Below are 19,904 nucleotides of genomic sequence, written 5' to 3'. Positions count from 1 at the left end.
ACACATTAGCATGTTTTATATTGTGAAATAGACTAATATAACAATTATTAAATTACTATGATAATTAAATAAATTGATTAATATTTTATATGATAATTAAATATTTTAAATTATAATTGTCACGTTACCTACTTCAAGGCTGCGGAAGGAAGGAGGACTTGCACGGGAGCACTAATTTAGGATTATTGAAAAATAAAGAGCGAACAAATACGGTAAAAAAACCCAAAACGACAATAATTTTGCAAGAAATACGGTTAAAAAAACATTGCCGCACCTTAATACTATAAATAGTACGAAGAAAAAAAAAGAAAAATCAGTTTTCCACTGTTTACCCCGCACCGCACGTCTCCCTGTCTTCTCCCTGTCTTTCTAGAGCTTTTCAATTCTCTGTTTCTCTCGTTTCTCTTTATTTAGGTTTTTGGTTTTTGATAATCTACCGTGACTAGGTTTATTTTTAGGCAAGCGAGCTTTCTCGGGTTCAGTTTTGAGAATTTCAAAGGAGAGATTGATTTCTTTTCATTTCTCTCTTCGAATTCTCTTTCTGCTTTAAATTTGAAGGTAGGTGAGTCTAAAATTAGTTTTTTTTTTGCTTTTTTTTACTGGAAATTTCTTACCCTTTTGTTGTTGTTTAATCTTGCTTCATTTTATTTTATTTTATTGTCAAAATTGAGAGTTTTTTTTTTTTTTGGTGTGGTGAATGGTAGTGAAATGAGCTTAATTTCATCTTTTAATGGATCAGAAATTGGTCTTAAGAAGATTAAATTTGTGGGGTTTAATTGGTAATGAAATGAGCTTAATTTAATGCTTTTATCGTTCGGAACTTGATCTTTTTTTGCTTCATTTAAATTGATAGAAGCATAAATTTGGTTTATATTTAGCTGGGGTTCCTTTTTAAATCATTTTCTCAGATACCATTGTTGTTGTGTCATTGTTTTTGTAATCAAATGAGTTTAATTTAACACGTTCTTGATCAAAATCTGATCTTTGTTTTTTGCTTCTTCGAATGCAGGGATCACATCATATATTGAAATCGCCCTTTCCTGAGATGGACAGTACAGAGACGTAAAAACTAGCTTCCTTTTCTGTGGGATTCAGTGTTTTCGGAAGGGAATAAATAAACTCTCATATTGATTTGTTTAAGTGGGTGAAATAAGGATTACCAGCGTTTGTTCACGATGGAAGCTTATATGAGTTCAATTGGCTCGAAACTGCAAATGTTGTACACATCTGATCATGCCTCTGTGGTCTCTATGAACTTGTTTGTCGCGCTTCTTTGCGCTTGTATTGTAATTGGTCATCTTCTAGAGGAGACCCGGTGGATGAACGAGTCAATCACTGCTCTTATAATTGTGAGCCTCTTTCTATTAAATTTTTAAATCCGTTGTTGTATTGTTGATTGTACTTGAAATGAGACTTAGTAGATGTTTTCATTTTTTTCCTTTTTATGTATGGTTATATGCTCTGTGATTCGGTATATGAATTATATTTGATTTGTCGTGAGGTTGTGCCAGGTTGTTTATAATAGAAAAGGATGATTGAAAAGAAGTTTTGGTGAAAGTTGCTTTTTATGTATGTCTTTTTATCTACTTGAATTATGCCTGATACCGTGTTTGATGTTTTGTGGATTGGTGGCAGGGTGTAGGTACAGGGATTGTTATCTTGCTGATCAGTGGAGGAAAAAGCTCACGACTTTTAGTCTTTAGCGAGGATCTTTTCTTTATATATCTTCTCCCGCCTATCATATTTAATGCCGGGTATGTTTATGCTCCATTAAATCTTAATGCAGTTACATTTCAAGATCATTTCTCTTTGTGATTAGTTAGTTTTAGCTAACCAAGATTAATGCACTTTGTTTGGTCTTGAACCTTACTCTGGTTAGTTTTATATCATGCTTTTCTGGTTAAGAGCAAGACATTTCCCATCGTATTTATTATTTGAAAATCTGTTCTTTATTTGACTCTGTTTAATGATGATATTGTTGATATAATAGGAGGATTTCTACAATTGTCTTCCTCTAGCCTAGATATAATGTTTGATTTTTTTTTCGTCATCTCTTTCTGATTACCAGGTTTCAGGTGAAAAAGAAGCAATTCTTCCGTAATTTCATGACAATTATGCTATTTGGTGCTGTCGGTACATTAATATGCTGTGCGATCATATCAATAGGTACACCCATGAACTCCAGTCCTGCAGTTGATTTAATTCTTTGTAATGCTTCTCACATTTTATGGAGTCAAAACATCAGGACTGAAATTTAGAGGAAGTTTTTTGTTTGAAAGTTGCCCCAGTGCTCCTTTGATTATGGGAAATGCATGGATGAATGCGCAAGATTTGTTTCCCCATGTTCGCTTTTTTGCTGATTGATGGTGCTATATCATTCCTTTGTCCCATCATTCAGTTTTCACCTTTGCCATTAACTCATGTTCTTTCAAATTGTAAATTATATTGCAAGTCCTTGTATTATGGAATGCTATTGACACACAAGCTGCAGGATATCCATACGAAGATCGTCTATGAGTTTGATTCTAAATGTTGAACTAAAAGATAAATACCATTGTGTTGCTTTTGAATGAGAACAGCAGAAATCACCGAAGAAAAGGAAATTGCAATCTATGCCTAGTCACCATGCTCCTTGTTGAAATTGAAATAACTATGTTTGATTTGCATCTGAAAAACACAAATAAATTTGGTACTGATTGTTTTTTTTTTTTGTTCTGGCAGGAGCTATGCAAATATTTGAGAAAATGGATATCGGTCCACTAGATATAGGGGATTATCTAGGTTAGACTCTATGGATCCCTTTTGTTTCAATGCTTCTCCTCTCTTGCTTTTTTTTTGGGGATCTTACTTTCTTGTTTTACCAATTTCAGCAATTGGTGCCATATTTGCTGCAACGGATTCTGTTTGCACATTACAGGTCTGACACATATCAAAGTTATAGCATGTCTCAAATTTCAAACAAATATAGCACATGTAGTTATATTTTAAACTTGTTTATTTGATGATACAGGTGCTTAGTCAGGACGATACACCTTTACTCTATAGTCTGGTTTTCGGGGAGGGTGTCGTAAATGATGCTACCTCAGTGGTGCTTTTCAATGCAATCCAGAGCTTTGATCTTACTAATATCAATGCTGTAATTGCCTGGGAGTTTGTTCGCAACTTCCTTTATTTATTTCTTACAAGCACTATGCTGGGTGTGCTAGTAAGTCTCCTCTCTCCCTTTCCCCACCTCTCTCACACCCACACACAACACAAATCTGTTTTCTTGCGAGCAGTATCATGAAATGTGTGGTTCATTTCTTGCAGACTGGGCTAGTTAGCGCCTACATCATCAAAAAGCTATATTTTGGCAGGTATAACGTTGTTCAAATTCAAGTTTCCAAGTTGTGTTTAGTTCTGGCATAACTGTAATATATCATTACACCAGTCAAAAATTTTCCATCAAGACCAGATGAATTCTCAGACTGTAAAGTTGCCTTGTTATGGCTATGTACCGGGTAGATGGGATTGAGTTAGCGAAACCAAGTAACTGAAGAAGATAGGGACACTCAGTGTATATGAATTTTGCAAATTTGAGGTCTATCATGGACACAGGCATGTGTGTTTGTGTGTGTGTTATGTGTTGTTTTGGATTGACCCTCTTATTAGTAAAGATATGCTTGTTACGTCTTTAGACATTGCAGTCTAAGTATGATATACATTTCGTTTCATCATTGTTTCTGGTTCTTATACCTATGATCTAACTAGTTATGAGTCCTCCAGAAATGTTTTTGGTTCATTTCTTGAACATTTCTTTTCATGGTTGTTTGTAGTGCTGTACAGGTGATCTAACTGGTTATTCCTATTACTTTTCTTATCCTTTTTATTTGGGGGTGATTTCTTGAATCAAACTTCATGCTCTCGAGCACAGATATTCAACATAAACATAAAAAATTTGTTTCTGTGCTGATTCAATTAAACACAATTGTTATCACATTGATACTTAATTATTGAAAAAAGGCTAGAATACGCAGAATGAAGTTCTAGATGGTAGACTGAATATTTATATGATTCAGGCACTCAACAGATCGTGAAGTTGCTCTTATGATACTCATGGCATACCTTTCCTATATGCTAGCTGAAGTAAGATCCCTTACTTTCTTGGCAGCTCTTCTTTTGTTCTATTCTGCAGCTCCATGTCTTCCTTAGCTAATTTTGTTGATCATGTAACTGACTTTTAGTGCCCTGCAGCTGTTCTATTTGAGTGGCATTCTCACTGTATTTTTCTGTGGGATTGTGATGTCTCATTACACATGGCATAATGTGACTGAGAGTTCAAGAGTCACCACCAAGTATGTCTTATCCAAAGTTGTCTTATGATGCATTAGGAAGTGTTCATTTTTTAATTCTCTAAATCTTACCCAAATACCCAAATTATTACAGGCATGCTTTCGCAACCTTGTCATTTGTTGCCGAGATTTTTATCTTCCTTTATGTTGGTATGGATGCCTTGGACATTGAGAAGTGGAGATTCGTTAGTGATAGGTATGTTTTCATTTATATTTGTGCTTCATCAATTCATTCAACCTCATCCCTCTCAGAATTTATTCTGTCAGTATTTTACTAAAATTGTGTGATATAAATGCTGTGTTGAAACATTGTCTCTTTGTTGATCCTGACATCTGGCATTTGACTTTAATTTCACTTTTTACAGCCCCGGGACTTCTGTTGCTGTGAGTTCGATACTACTATGTCTCGTTATGGTTGGAAGAGCAGCATTTGTTTTCCCCTTATCCTTTGTGTCCAACTTATCTAAGAAATCACCTAATGAGAAGATTGGCTTCAGGCAGCAGGTACTGAGTTGTTCTAATTGTTATTGTTTTTGTTCTGTATTAGTATCATTTCCTTTTCTCTTGATTGATCTATCTGATACATAAAACTTCGATTCCTTTTCAGTTTATAATATGGTGGGCTGGTCTGATGAGAGGCGCTGTGTCAATGGCACTTGCATACAATAAGGTACTGAGTGGGCAGATGCTGATATCAATTGTTCTATGCAGATTGATCTTATATGTTAATGTATTTACAAACTTTTCTATGTTAAATAATTGCAGTTCACAAGTGCTGGGCACACCAACCTAAGAGCAAATGCTATAATGATCACCAGCACCATTACTGTTGTTCTTTTCAGCACAGTGGTAAGTGGTTTCCTTAGTTGTGAATAACAGAAAATTGTGTTGGCTTGATTTACTGATCTGCAGAAAACTTTAAAATTTTCTTTCACCCTCATAACATCTTCTATCCCAGATAGCTTCTTTTGCCAATTTGATCTCCCATAGGATTAGAATGGGAACTAGTTATACTGGTTCTTTGACTACAGTGCAAAGAAAAACAAGAAATATGAGTTATAATGCAATGCTATTTTCAGTTTAGCTCTGAGTCAACGGACTGTTGTGGTCTAACCGGGTGTTTAACAATAGCTGCATCAATGACTGTCTATCATCTCTGATGTTTCTTTTTCTTACTAGCAAACAGTTTTTGGGTATCAACTACTGGCAATATTATTATTTTTATTTGCAATTGCTTGCTTGTTCGGCAAATTGTATGAGATGCTGTTCATTTTGGTAACAATTCTTCTGTGTGCTCAGGTGTTTGGTTTGATGACTAAACCTCTTATAAGTATTTTGCTGCCTCATCCAAAATACCAATCAAGAAGCTTATCATTTTCGTCAGATCCAGCTACTCCAAAATCAGTTACAGTGCCACTTCTTGGAGAGGGGCAGGACTCCTTAGATGATCTAGGTGGCCGTGACATTCCCCGTCCAAGCAGCTTACGTGCACTCTTGACCACTCCAACACACACTGTTCATTACTACTGGCGCAAGTTTGATAACGGCTTCATGCGCCCTATGTTTGGTGGCCGGGGTTTTGTTCCCTTCGTTCCAGGCTCACCGACAGAGCGGAATCCTCCTCAGAATCAATGGCATTGAAAAGAAAGCCAAGCAAGATGTACAAAATATTTATAAGCTGTAAGCATTGTGAGAATAATGAAGCCCTGCTGCATCTTTGAACCTACTGCTGAAGATTTTGACAGGATTTTGGCATTCTTGTTTGGAAAGCAGTGTATCATATTTTGTAATTAGCTTTGCGATGTAGTATATGTTAGCTGTCACATGAGGTGTGCCTGATCATTTTTCTTATTGACGTTGTCGTTTTGTGATACTGAGAGCTTAAATTTAACTGTTGCTGTGTTGCCATTACAATTATATTCTTTTTTGTTGGTTTGTATGTAATGTATTGCCCTTTTTTTCTTTTCTAATCCTGGGAATGATCTATTGTATTGCTTTTGTTTTTGATTCAAGCTGTGGAAATTAATCTGTCAGAATCTCTATTTTTAGCAGGACCGTGTCCTGATCCAGATGGACAAGCAAAGCTGCCTGCTTCATGCTACTACATCTCAATGTGATATTTACAGTGGAAATTGCTGAAACATTGGAGCACAGACATTTGCCTCGTAGGGATTGGAGCTCTCAAGAGTCGAGCTATTTCTCCAAGTACCATATATAGCTGTGATTGTCGATGATATTTTCGAGCTGTCGATCCTCCTCTTTTAGCCACATTAGGATCTAGGAGAGATGGCAATGGAGTTGCCGATGCTCTAGCTTCGGCTTTTGCTATGTGGGTTCTCGTTTCTGGGTAGAAAACACAAGGTTTTGTATGTTTTTTCGAGTTGCTGGAGCTGGGTTTTGATAGAGAGGAAATCATCCTCCAAGTCTAACTCCTGCCATTAGAGGGTGAAACTTGCAAGATTTGGAGGTATAGGTCTCGAGTTTATTAAAGGTTTTGTGGGTAAACTATAAAATTAGTCCCTCTAGTTTTCAGTAACAAATTAAATAATCTCTCTAATTTTAAAAAATAAATAATTAATTTGTTTTCCAATTTTTTTTTTCAAAATAAAAGAGATTAATTTTGTAATTCACTCGATTTTGTGGGGTTGATTGTGCGGGTTCTTGCTCTCTAATTTTTTTCGGCTCACGAGGACAATATATATATATATATATATATATATATATATATATATATATATATATATATGCAATTGATTATGACATTGTTGGTCTATAATATTTTCACGAGGTCTTATTTTTCATTTTAAAATTGTTATGGAGCATCTCGTTTTTTTCACAATTCTTTTGCAATATAGAATTACTTGAGTATCCTTAAAAACAAAAACAAAAACACTTTAACTACGGTATAGAGACACTTTTTTTTTTTTTTTTTACTTTTTAAAGAACAATGTAATGGCATGGAAACAAAATTCTAGCATGGCTTTAGGGACTTTTTCATAATTTCATAGAGGTTTTTTCGAGTAATATTTAATTGATCCCAGGAATGAGGTGGTAATTTGTTAAATAAAATAAATAAAACAAAAAAGGTTGTTGCACGAATTAGTCCCTACGCGCTTTTAAATGGGACATGTGATTGATTTCACTAGTCAAAATAGTTGTTCCGCCACATCATTCGATTCACCTTGACATCCTCTTTCTATTTTAATGGTGTGTACATGGTGATTCTGTCTAGTTTGATGATAGTTTGTTTTTTTTCCCTTCATTTCTCTCTCACCTAGATCTGTGTGTTGCCCTTTAAAAAGATTCACAACAAACACTTGATTTTCTTTTCCTTCAAATTTAGTCACTGTTTTTTTTAGTTGTAATTTTTAATTTGAAAAATTATTTCAAATTGGAAATTATTTTCAATATAATCCTTTTAAAAAAAATTTTTTCATCTCTTATATTCGATTCTCATTCTTTTGATTATTTTTTTTATTTGAAATGATTTATAAAATTGATTTTTTTTTGCAATTTCATCCTCTATACTTCTTTCTTTCAGGTTTTATCCTCTTTTTTTATTGTTATTTTTTTGCTTTGACAAGTTTTTTAGATTGATTTGTTTTTTTTTTTAATTTTATATTTCAACATTAAATTAGTTGAGGATTAGGCTTATTAATTGAGCCTGAATCTAAGATTTCATAAGTTATAATTTCAAAAAATTAACTCGGGTTTAAAAGATTTGTGAGGTTTGTTTGATTTTAATTTAATGTTGTTAAATTCAACTGACTCAATGAACCAACTTTTGGATTTCTTTTACTGTTTTAGAAATTCTAGTGTCACCTTAACTTTGTTCCTCTTACATCCTGAGATATTTGGCCTAGCCGCGGCAACATTACTTTGGCCATTGATAAAATTTTACTTTGATTATGTTTTTTTTTTTTTTATTTTTTTTTACTACTTTCGGTCTTCAGTATTTGGTTCATTATAATTGAGATTTTTAATTTGTTTCGATATGAATTTCATGATTTTATCACGATCTCACACCCTAGATCGTGGGTTTTATAGGTTAATCATTGTTGGCTTAACTTGATTTAATGTGTTGCTGTCTAAATATTTTTTTAAAAATAATTATATGTCATCCAATACATCACCATTTAAATATTTTAAAAGTGTTTTGACCATTATTCATGGAATTTTATACTTTATAATATCTTAACAATTTTTTTAGGTTAAAAAAAAAAAAGGAAAATGATGTAGCACGGGATAAAAATCTAGTTTGATACTCTAAAAAATTAAAATTTTGTGTTATTAGACTATTTAATATGCCATCAACAATTTTCTTTCATAATAAATTATAACAAATTTTAGCGATGAAACTACTATTTCTACAAAGCAACCTCAAAGTCACACGAGAAGCATTTTCTTGCGATAACTTTTTATTTTTTGGTTTAGTAGAAGATTCAAAGGATTTTGGAATATGTAATGACCATAGTACCCTTCATCCACCTCTACGAAGGCCTTTTAATTAACCTCCATGCCGATTTTAATTTTGATCTGAACCAATTTTTAATTCTCTATTTTTATCTATTTCCAAATTGAGCCAACTGATTTTTTACTACGTTGAGTCTATCTAACGGTACTTCTCTTTCCGTTGGAGGCTTTGAGCTCTAAATATGTAATGAAATTCTCTCAAAATTATTATTATTACTATTGCAATTTTATGCATCTTGGAAACCAAGAAACCGTAAAAGAAATAAAAATAAATTAATTCTCATCGTAGTCGGATTACTTTCGGAAACCTAAGAAAGCAGACGTCCTGTTTCTACAAGGATTTACTACTGCCCGCCCTCTCTATAAATATTTCCATCCGGTTTTTCACACAAACCCCATAATTATACTCACAAGTGAGTTTCTTGCCTCCAAATCTCTATATCGTTTCCGTTTTTTGCCTCCCGAGTTAGTTTCTTTGCATTTTTTGCCTACTAATTATTTCTTGAGTTAAGGAAGAAGAAGTTGAAGAAATAAGGGAGAATCAAAGATGGTGCGTGGGAGCAGCCTAAGTGATGGCCACCATCATGTTGACGGGGATTTCAAGAAAGGGTTTCTTGAGTCTAGAGAGAAAGAAACAGGAGTTGAAGAAAAAGAGTTAACTCCGGTGCAAGAAGAACTCGTGGAGGCTTTGGTGTGGTTCAAGAAGAGAAATTTTACGACTACAGAGTCTTCGAAGGCTAAGATCAGCACCATGGCCAGTTGCAGTGCCCATCAATCTGTGAACCCACCATGGTGTTTTGTACCCAAGAAAAGGAGAGGATGTGGAGATGGGTTTCTTTCCATGAAAGGCCCCCTAAGTGATGCTGTTGAAGAAGCCAAAAGTACTGCTACTTCCACTTGTTGATGAATTAAGGCTTCCTTCCAAGAAAACCCAAAGTTGTCCTGATCAAGAAGATGCCATGAGTACTACTAGCAGTGCTGATGAAGCTGTGAACACACTTGGCATTCTCGTACCCATGGAAAAGAGGGGAAATCGAAAGAGCCATGTCAAGAAAAGCCATTATCATCACTACGTTTGCTCTCATGTAGATGGTCTGAAATTAACGATTGAGGGGCAAGAAGAGAAAAAAACTGCAGCTGGAAAAAAAACCAATCTTTAAACTCCAAAGGATCGATAATATTGAGGATGGTCAGGGAGAGAGACCATCTGAGAAAAGAAAGAAGATGGGAAGGGTAGATTTCGAGAACCTAGGTTTGGATCCTGCACCCAATTTCTCTTCCCAAATTAAAGACCGGATAGATCATCAAGAAGGGCGTGACAGTGAGATCAAGTTAAGGATCATGAAGCAAGTATTCAAAACTGATATGAATATGCACCACGACCGTTTCTCAATGCCTGTGAATCAAATAAAGGATATCAAAGATTTTCTGAAGGAAAACGAGATCGAGGGCACAGAAGTTAAACTTGTGGAAATGGGCCTCAAAGATGATGATGTTCATCAAAGTACAATGAGATTGAGGAAGTGCCACATAAACTCCAATATCTCCTATGTGCTAGCCTCCAACTGGAGTGATTTTCTGAGAAGAAACGAGGGTGCACTAAAGGAGAATGACATTGTGCAAGTTTATTCCTTTAGGCGTGATGGGAAGCTCTGGTGTGTCCTCATCAAGATTATGGATGCAGACGATGTTGCCAGGGGTACTGCCGCATCCGAGAGAAGTACTGCTCAAGAGAATAACAATGGAGATCATGGTACTGTAGCCGGACAGGCTTTTCACGGGAGTCAAGCCAGTGAGGAAGGAGCCAGAATTAGCCAAGCATAGAGGAGACGATCATCGATCCAAGGGGACAATAGTGTTATGGCATTGCTAGCTAATTTGTTAGCTTAATTAATTTAGTTTCATGTTTTTCTTTCTCTGGACAAGGATTTCAGTTTTCTTGCAGCTGATCACATCACATGGTACTAATGTTCAAGTTGCTTCAAAGATCAGCTGACTAATTAATTCTTCTATATACTGAAATTAAATAATTGTTCTCCTATATATTGTTGGTGTAACTGTTTGAATTCGCTTTATAATTAATTATAACCTGATGCGTAATATGTATAACGATCACGATCGATGACAAGCTCTGTCAACATCACAAAAATGGTGAATCTGGTGTGGTAGACGGGCAAAACTGCTGATACCTGCCTTGCTACTCGTCTCAGTTCCATGGCTTCGTTCTTGATTATCACTGTTTATTACGAGGATCATTCTTGATCCTGTCCAGTGAGCAGCATGATCATAATCAATTTGTTGCTGCATAATATTTGTATGGGGCTGCATAATGTTCATGTTGGACGTGTCTCCATCTGATCATTGCTTTTCTTCACAAATTTATCTGCTGTTTCAAGTTAGGGTTTAGAAAATTGAAAACGTATAATTTAGTCCTTTAACTCCCCCCTTTGTTTTATTGTGACATGGTTTGTTTTTTTATATCAATTATGCCCTTTGATAATGTAGAAATTTTAAAGAAAAACCACCACTTCGTATGGAATTAGAGAAAATCAAGATCCTTTGATGAGGCAATGATCAGCAATAATTAAGAGTTAAATTAATTATAGGTTTTCAAACAATACTTTGGTTCAAAGAATAATTTGGTTTTGGATAAATCTCAATTTAGTCCCAAACATATATATTCAATTTTAGTTATATCCCAAACATATAAAATTTATCAATTAGATCTCAAATATCTCATAATCTCAAATTCTTAAAACTTTTATCTAATGTGCATGCATATGCACTAAAATGATGAAGATAAAAAAAAAATGATTAAGAATTTTTTGAAATATTTGGGATCAAATTGATAAACTTTATGGGTTTTTTTTTTTAATTGATAGAGAGATTATAAGTTACTAAATTGAGATTCCAACAAAGAACTCTCCCAATTTCAGACATCCTTTTCCCGCCAGACCTTCTCAGCAACGACGAGTTTCTTCTGTGTCTCTGTGTGTGAGTCTCTCTCTCGCATCCTATATCGACATCGAACTTTCTGTAACAACCCGAAAAAACCCTAAACATCAAAATCGAAGTTTGTTTGGAAGAATGCGATGGATTGGCTTCCCAGTCAGTGGAAGATGAAGAATATTTCATCCAGCCACTCAATCCCAGTATGTTGCCTGTCACCATTTACAAGCCCAGTGACCGTTTCTGGGAAAAGAAAAGCTGTACTGGTGTCTGCACTCCATTGTTGCTTGATTGATCCTGAGAAACCATCGAGTAGGTCTCGCTATGAAGGGGAAGGTAACAAATATGACTTCACCCTTTTCCACTTGGATATTGACCATGTTGATTGTTAGTTCTCAATTGTCTACTTTTACTGCTATGTTGTGTTAGAATTCACAACTTTAAGTTTGTTGCATCTCAAAGAATCAAACAGAGCAAGGCCTCTGCTTACTTCTGGAGCAGGCTTTGCATGGTGCCTCCTGGAGTGTGTCAGCTGACAAAGTTTACAGACTTCAAAGACTGGTATTCCTAGCAGGGGACCTCCAAATTCGGTACTAAGTTATCATTTTGTAGCTTTGACATGAGAATTTTAAGATATGATAAATTAGATGCCACCACTCACATTGAAATGACCGAGATGGATGAAAAAACAAACGCAGACTTCTTTCATGTAATTCCCCTGCCTCCAACTTCTGAAGTGATGGATGATGTTCTTGAAGACTCAAGCGCTGGCACTAAAGATGGTATGGATGGGAACGTTGTGGAGTTGCCTTTCCCACCATGTGATTCTGAAGTACCGGTAAGTGATGGGATGTTGCATTTCACGACTGCAATGGCCAAATGGATACCCAATTCCTGAATCTGTGAAATATGCAAGTTCCTATATTCATAAGCTCATCCACAGCTTCTAGAAAAGTTAACCATTTTGATAGTGCCATGTTTCTTCATACCTGATTGCAGCTTCCTTTCGGTCAAACTTATGTGTAAGGTGTCCACATAATCAAAGAACGCTGTATATCAACTCTTTGGATGACTAAAAAAGATTTTTTTTTGAATGTGTCATTGAAAGAGAGAGCGTGAAGGGGTGCATTTTCTTTTCAATACTCCAACTTCACATGCTGTAGCTTTTGAGGTTCATAATGCTCGCAAAAATTGCTTGTTCAATGCAGGCTGAATATCTGGATAAAATTCGACATCTCGAAGAGCAGATAACCTGTGACAGAAGAGGTCAACAGCACCAGTATTCTCAAGAAAACGATACGGAAAAGGCAGAAAGGAGACCTTGACATTGATAATGAAGTAACCGACACATTCAGGCTATAATTTTGGACAGCTCCTGTGTTTTGTTGGATCTCAAGTCTGGGAAAACTACCAGTGTTCTTTTATGCAGTTGTCTTCTACATAATGAAGCAGAAGGCAGGGGTGTGAGTTAGAGTCTATAAATTCAAGATTTTGATTAAAATAAAGTTTTAACTAACTCAGCTTTATACCAAAGTTTTAATTTAAGAAAATAGTAATATTTCGCTTTAATAAACAGTTAAAAAATAAATGGCCTCAATTAAATAATCCTGCATCTGAATGTAATTAATTAATAATCTCATGCCTAAAATCAATCCTAAAAAAGCCTGTCACATACCATATACTAAATATTAGAGCACTGCTCTCTCTATTATGAGAATAATACATGTTATGGTAATTAATAACCATGCAAACTCAGTTTATTATTATTAATGGTATTAATTATCTAGCATAAATCATGTAACCCATGATAATCTCTAAGGCTTACCAAATTAGTCATCGCTATTAATTACTAATTGCGAGTTTCTAAGCTTCTCAATATATGGTGACCGATTTTGGTCGGCCTCAGCTCATGAAATATGGGTTTACACGAGGCATTTGAACATGCCTTTTGTGATCAATTGGGTCTTCTTAGCTTTCGTGGGAGTGTCCAGTTATTTTTTAAAATATTTTTTATTTAAAAATATATTAAAATAATATTTTATATAAAAAATAGTTTTTTATATATTTTTAAAATTAACACATTAAAATATCTAAAACCATAAAAAAAATATTAATTTAAGATAAAAAAAATAAAAAAAATTTCAATTTTTTTAAAAAAAATATTTTTAAAATACAAAAATAAACAGGACAAAAAGCAATGATTTTGATCCAGCCTCATGTATGGACCATTTCGAAGCACAGTCAAACCCGTGTTTTCAAAAATTTTGAATTTTTTTTGAAGTTCATATTTTTTTTTTAGTATTTTTAAATCATTTTTTTTTAGTATTTTTAAATCGTTTTAATATGTTGATATCAAAAATAATTTTTAAAAAATAAAAATATATATTATTTTAATACATTTATGAATAAAAACAATTTAAAACACAATCACAACCATAAAAAAACTACAAGAGGCACAAGTGCCATAACCTGAGATTTGATACTCTTACGCAAGAGCTAACCTTTTATAGCGAGGCAGGACAATGCTCAGAGGAAATCTGTATTCTCAGAGGATTAGTGACTCTAATTTTGTGGATTTTCTTGAATGTTTTTGTCCCTTTCGTCTTCCTCGATTTATTGTTTGGGATGTGAGTAAAAATTATATCCTAACAAGGCAATAGAGATGACACAACCTGAAGAGAGGACTTTTTTATAAAAAAAAAAACTTCAAAAGGCGGTTTCTTGGATTGCTACAAAGAGTAATAATGTCTTTCACTGTATTTTATTAGGCATACATAAATGATATCTCTCTACGCTCGATTGTTGTTCGTTCTGTGTAAATGCAACAAACAGACATCCTGAAGGCATCCCCCCGAAAGAGGGCACAAAGAGCAAGAAAACTTGGACACACATAACCAGTCCCTGGTATTTCCTTGCAGCATTTATGGCGTAAATGGGTTGCTTGTCTTCCATCCTTTATAAGTTCTAGCTATGAACAAACCTGGACAAGTATCTCTAATGGCTAAGTATTTAACGGTGTAAAAGGTGTCCAAGCATGATGCTGATGAAGGCAGTCATAAGAACAAATAGAAGCGGGAATCCCACGTACACTCTTTTTACGCTTGTCCGACTTCTCAATACATCCTGCCGATGAAAGGTGGGAATCCATCATAAAGTAAATTTCATATAGGAACGGAGACAGCTCAAAAGATTGCATATTTGCATTAGATAGAGAAGCCTATTTTGAGAACTTACTAGTTCTTCTTGCAAGATTTTCTGTTCTTGATTGCCCTGTCTCTTCTCCTCTGTTAACTTTGAAATAGTAGCCTCGGCCTGCACAGGAGTATCAAGTGGCCCTATTAGACGTTGTATTCAAGTCAATTATTATAAATGTCCAGAACCACAAATCAGAATCAGGTGGTCCCAATAAAACTTTCGCCCTTTTTTCACAAGATAATTGTGGTCACCTATCCTTCAAAATGCCGAAATAAAGAACGGGGCCCACTGCCACAATGGTTTTCAAAAGGCAGTGCAATTTCATGTCTCTTAAACGAGAAATAAAGGACAGAAAAATAAAGAGATATCCAGAAGTCACGCGCTTGATGTACAGAAAAAAATCACATCACATGTGTGTCTAGTCAGAGCCAGAGACTAGTGTATTGCTGGGTCATAAATATGTTGAATTATTATCATTTTATGCAGAGCCCCAGTATCCTGAGCAGGAAGATTGTGAGAAAGACTAACCTCGTTTAGCTTTAATTCAAGTACATGCAATTTTGATTTCATCTCCTCAATATCACGGGCCAACTTCAGCTCCTGCACAGCATTCACTGTTATGACTTCCTCATTCTTCAGAGAAGGGGACTCCATATCATTCGCTAGCTTGGAGTGCTCATTGTTACTGGCATCCTTGTCTTGCTTCAACTCTTCGTCCTGTTCCAGCTTCAACTCCTTCTCAACGACAACATCAATATTTGGTAGCCAAACCGTCTCATTTGACAGCTTAGACTCTTGATGAATCCCATCCTTCTCTGGCTTCAACTCTTGATCATGAATACCATCCTTCCTTGGCTCTAACTCTTGATCATGAATCCCATCCTTGTTTGGCTTCAACTCTACATCATTAGCTGTATTGAGTTCATGGCCATTGGTCATTTTGAATTCTGAACTCCTGGCAATCTGATGCTAATATGGAGAAGAATCATTTTTAGGTACTTATTAAAAAGGAAAAACTCAGGAAAAACACGGAAGAATACACCAAACTGAATTCATGGACATTGATGTTCAATCCTACAAAACTAAGCGATACCAATATTATCAATTCAGAAGGAACTTTCTAACCGTTTGTGGTGGAGTGAAAATTTCAACTCTATTCTGCAAAGGATCTTTCAGCACAGAAGGTTCAAAAAAAGGCCCCTGGTTAAGCACTCCATTAATTGGTGATAGTACGGGTGATTCAGGTGGGCTGATGAGGGCCACTCTCATCTTGACCTCTTCAACATGGTTGCCATTATCTTTGGCAAACTGGCAATAAAACAAACAATAATCATATGAATCAAACTAGAGATTCAAAGTAAAATGTAAAACTCCATGCCACTTACCATACTAGGTGTGATGTCCTTCTCAGTTGTTCCAACAGGAACAATTGCGCTTAGGATTAAGAACTTGTCTTTGCACACCATATCATGAGGAGCCACCTTTTGAGCTTGCATTGTGACTGCATAGCATTTAACACCAGAGCTAAGAGGAATAGAAAGACTGTAACTGAAGAAAATAACATCTGCTTAAAAACTACATGCTGCAGAGCAAGGGGCACATGATATATAGAATGAAATTAAAGGGGGACAACAATGAAACAGCAATGATAAGTGCAAACTATAATAAAAAGCAGCTTCATTACCCTCTTTTCACAAGTTTCACAACTCAAGCATCATACGAGTTTAATGACTGCCCTTTATCTCATAGTTTCTAATCCAAATTACCTTCCAATCTCATTTTTTAAAATCAACAGTTCAATCAAGACAGGAGAAGTTGTCTGCAAAGATGCCAATTCATAGGGAGAATCAATGTCCCATAAACTGGATCAAAACTAAAATTCATCCAATAGCAATGTCCATTATTGAATTGAGGATAAATTAGCAGAAAAACAGAACACAAGACAGCAGAGGTCAGATGATAACCACATAGTCTTAAAAGCAGCCAGTCCAAATTCCACGCCACTTGAACCTTCAACTCAAGAACACTCAATGTATTATAAAGCCTAGCATGCGAGCATGCACGCAAACATGTGCTTTCAGTATTTCACAAGGATGTTGTTTCAATTAGCTAGATAAAAATAGAAACGCTTACCAATAAATTCAAAAGTTGATTTTGGATCGACAATGCCAACATTTGGTCGCACGCAGTACTTCTTAGGTGAAGTTGTTTTAACCTGCCAATAACAAGCTCAAATGATATTACCATCCAGCATTACATCTCTCAAAACACAATGCAGAGTCTCAAACAAAATCAAGCAAAATACAATTCAAACCTTGAAAGCAACCTTGTGGTAGGTGTTATTGGTAAGCCGTATTGAGCATGAGCTTTGCTTCTTCACTTCAACTACAGAAAACATTATCGCAAGCCATAAGCTTAAAGTCCAATCAAACCAAGCCAGCTATTACATGTATAATTTCCACTTTCACATAAACAATTCCCAGATAGCATCCAAGGCCACGCTTAAATTCTTTTAATTAAAAAAAGAAAACCCAAAATGATTATTTCCTTGTTTCCAGTCCTGTAAAATAAAATCCTGCAGAGATGGTTTTTATATCTCCGAAAGCATCGGAGGTAAACCTTTTTCTCCAGCGAAGAGCAAAATCCACAACAGAGAAGGTAATAAATAAAGATGCAATTACAAATTCATAAACCATTTTATTATCCTTCACCAACTTTATTCTCATTCACCAAAGAAAGCATAAAATATCTTTAACAGTCAACAAGAAAAGAAACTCAAATATGAATATAAGTATAAAACCATACATCACTGTTCCAAGAATAAGAAATAATAGAAATGGGGCCATGTATGTATTAATAGTATTAATGATTATTACTCACAAACAAATTTGAGTTCCTTGGGCAGGATTTCCAAAAGCTGTGTCATGATTTCTTCCTTTACTCTTTTTTTTATCCTATCAAAATCGAAAAGCAAACCTCATAGGATCCAAAGCTCTGTGACTCCTCTTTCTCTGCATTATAACCAAAGAAAAAGTAAGTATTCATACAGATCAAACCCAACCAACATGCCAAAAGTCCCCAGTCTATACAACTACACTATTATTTAAATATCATATGTAGTTTTTTTATGCTCAATATCCATTTTCTGATTCATTTTCACATGATCAAATAAAAATTAAAAATAAATAAATAAATTATAGCAGTGTCATATAATCATGGCATGAACCACCCCTGTTTTAATCAAATACTAAACAACTAAATAAACCAACGGATTATTCAGTCCCCAATTTAAAAACAAAACAAAAGTAAATAGCAATAAATTTTTTTAAAAAAATCACAAAAATCTCAGTCAGTAGAATCAGTACCGATTCCAATAGACTCTTTTGTTTTCCCTTTTTTTAATTATTAACGCAGATCGCAATCAAAATCATTACACGCACAGGGTTGACTCGGATTGAAATCGACTCGAGTCGTAGATGACTCGGTTTGAACTTAAATCAGAAACACGACAGCGTATTGAATCGGAGAGACGTACAGTGTAGAAACGGAGAGCTGAAACTGAAAACTGAGCCCAAATCAACTACTGAGAAAATCAAAGCGAGTCAAGAGGAACGACACCGTTTAAATTCTCTAAATAGCGTGTAACAGCAACAACAACAAAAAGATAAAACCGAAACGTGTTCTTCTCCGATGGAGTGAAAACAAACAGACTCGAGGACACTCACAAACTGAAACGAGTCAAAACGACACTGGACACAGCATAAAACGAGAGAGGGAGGGAGGGAAGGTGGAAAAGGAGGGGTGAGGTGAAAGTGAATTTATAAGAAAGAGAGAGGGGAGGGATGGGAAAGAGAGTTATTGAATTGCGTGTCTGTAACGTTTATTTATTTATTTTTAATTTGATTTGATTTTTATTTCGTTGTAATAATGATTTGTCAAGAAAAAAAACAGAGAAATTTCCACACCTTCTTCGCAGAGTGAGAGAGAGAGAGATGAACCCTAGAAATTCTTTTGAGATAGAGGGAGAGAGGGAAAGGAGTGTGTATTTGGTTTGGTGATCTCAAATGGAGTAGAGTAGAGTAGAGTAGAGTAGAGTAGAGAAGAGAAGAGTTCTGCTGCTGCTGCTGCTGTTGTTGTGTTGCAGATTATTAATATTGGGAGTGAAAGCTAAGTTTTTGTGTTGGGAAGGAACAGGGAGAGAGAGAGAGAGAGAGTTGGTGGTGGAGTTAGTTGTGTTAAAGTAGTATAACCGTCTCTGTGCTGCAGATACGTAGGTACATGTAGGCGGAGGAGGAGGAGGAGGAGGTGGAGGAGGAGGAGGAGGAGGAGTAGGGGGTCATTGGGTTGGGTTGGTGGGTTTGGCGCTGATAGCGGTTGTACCGGCCGTTTCCTTTTTCCTTTTTCCTTTTTAAGCCATGGGAATGGCTGGTGCAGGTCAGGGAGTTTGTGTTTGCATGTTCAAATTTAAATTATTATTTTTTTTGGCCGGTTTTTTTTCTTTTTTATAATTTATAATTTTATTTATTCATGTATAAAAAAATAAAAAATAAAACTCCAATAATTCTTTCCTTGTCTGCTTATCTTTCTTTATTTTATGTATAAATTTTTTTATAAAAAATATAATATTTAATTTGGTTACTAACATGTCAATAATGGAATGGTGAAATTAGTTTTTATTAGATGATATTGACCGAATCGTGAAAGCTATAACTAGTCATTAATTTTTGTTTCTTTTCTAAAATACATACATATCTCTCTTCTTTTTTTAAACACAAATCTTCTCGTGAATGTAATCTAATTAATAATGATCTTCGCGATTTTATCATTACTAATGATAGTAGCTATTGGAGTGATTCCTTTAATTAAGTTCCAAATCATCCAAATTATATTATGATTGTGTTTGGAAACGTGAATCAATCCGTGTTTTTAATAAATTTATTTTTTTATTAAAAATTA

The 19,904-nt window shown here is 35.1% G+C and overlaps 2 protein-coding genes across 8 annotated transcripts; one reads left to right on the top strand and one right to left on the bottom strand.

Moving 5' to 3' along the window:
• Window positions 1-311: 311 nt before the first annotated feature.
• Window positions 312-6,301, top strand: LOC118053283 (sodium/hydrogen exchanger 1). 3 transcript variants are annotated; one of them, XM_035064506.2, is made up of 15 exons: window positions 312-558; window positions 1,010-1,349; window positions 1,636-1,754; window positions 2,069-2,166; window positions 2,722-2,781; window positions 2,871-2,917; window positions 3,011-3,205; window positions 3,310-3,356; window positions 4,059-4,125; window positions 4,234-4,334; window positions 4,426-4,527; window positions 4,697-4,835; window positions 4,939-5,001; window positions 5,097-5,180; window positions 5,631-6,301. In XM_035064506.2, exons 2-15 carry the CDS (start codon window positions 1,176-1,178, stop codon window positions 5,970-5,972), a joined length of 1,638 nt encoding a protein of 545 aa, XP_034920397.1. In that variant the 5' UTR covers window positions 312-558; window positions 1,010-1,175; the 3' UTR covers window positions 5,973-6,301. The 3 variants fall into 3 exon arrangements, with proteins under 3 accessions (XP_034920397.1, XP_034920398.1, XP_073260100.1); XM_035064507.2 differs by having other exon boundaries at window positions 312-562; XM_073403999.1 differs by lacking the exon at window positions 312-558 and having other exon boundaries at window positions 1,210-1,349; window positions 1,643-1,754.
• Window positions 6,302-14,458: 8,157 nt separating this feature from the next.
• Window positions 14,459-19,392, bottom strand: LOC118053220 (vesicle-associated protein 2-2). 5 transcript variants are annotated; one of them, XM_035064402.2, is made up of 9 exons: window positions 18,914-19,392; window positions 17,829-17,959; window positions 17,263-17,333; window positions 17,082-17,163; window positions 16,334-16,449; window positions 16,074-16,256; window positions 15,477-15,917; window positions 14,988-15,065; window positions 14,459-14,876 (listed from the first exon to the last, which is right to left on the bottom strand). In XM_035064402.2, the coding sequence occupies exons 2-9, from the start codon at window positions 17,872-17,874 to the stop codon at window positions 14,763-14,765; spliced, it is 1,131 nt and encodes a 376-aa protein (XP_034920293.1). In that variant the 5' UTR covers window positions 17,875-17,959; window positions 18,914-19,392; the 3' UTR covers window positions 14,459-14,762. The 5 variants fall into 5 exon arrangements, with proteins under 5 accessions (XP_034920293.1, XP_073260232.1, XP_034920296.1 ...); XM_073404131.1 differs by lacking the exon at window positions 18,914-19,392 and adding an exon at window positions 18,484-18,900 and having other exon boundaries at window positions 17,275-17,333; XM_035064405.2 differs by lacking the exon at window positions 18,914-19,392 and adding an exon at window positions 18,446-18,899.
• Window positions 19,393-19,904: the final 512 nt, after the last annotated feature.

This window comes from Populus alba, chromosome 13 (genome assembly GCF_005239225.2).
Source record: "Populus alba chromosome 13, ASM523922v2, whole genome shotgun sequence".
NCBI classification, from domain to species: Eukaryota; Viridiplantae; Streptophyta; class Magnoliopsida; order Malpighiales; family Salicaceae; genus Populus; species Populus alba.
This window is presented reverse-complemented; position numbering and strand designations above follow the sequence as displayed.

Bases quoted from the DNA above. Each gene is read 5' to 3' on its own strand.
- LOC118053283 (XM_035064506.2), top strand. From the start codon at position 1,176: ATGGAAGCTTATATGAGTTCAATTGGCTCGAAACTGCAAATGTTGTAC. The intron at 4,528-4,696 runs GTATGTTTTCAT...CACTTTTTACAG, and splicing joins TGGAGATTCGTTAGTGATAG to CCCCGGGACTTCTGTTGCTG. The intron at 4,836-4,938 runs GTACTGAGTTGT...ATTCCTTTTCAG, and splicing joins AGATTGGCTTCAGGCAGCAG to TTTATAATATGGTGGGCTGG.
- LOC118053220 (XM_035064402.2), bottom strand. From the start codon at position 17,874: ATGACACAGCTTTTGGAAATCCTGCCCAAGGAACTCAAATTTGTTT. The intron at 17,164-17,262 runs GTTTGAATTGTA...TGTTATTGGCAG, and splicing joins ACCACAAGGTTGCTTTCAAG to GTTAAAACAACTTCACCTAA. The intron at 16,450-17,081 runs GTAAGCGTTTCT...AATGCTATGCAG, and splicing joins ATCAACTTTTGAATTTATTG to TCACAATGCAAGCTCAAAAG.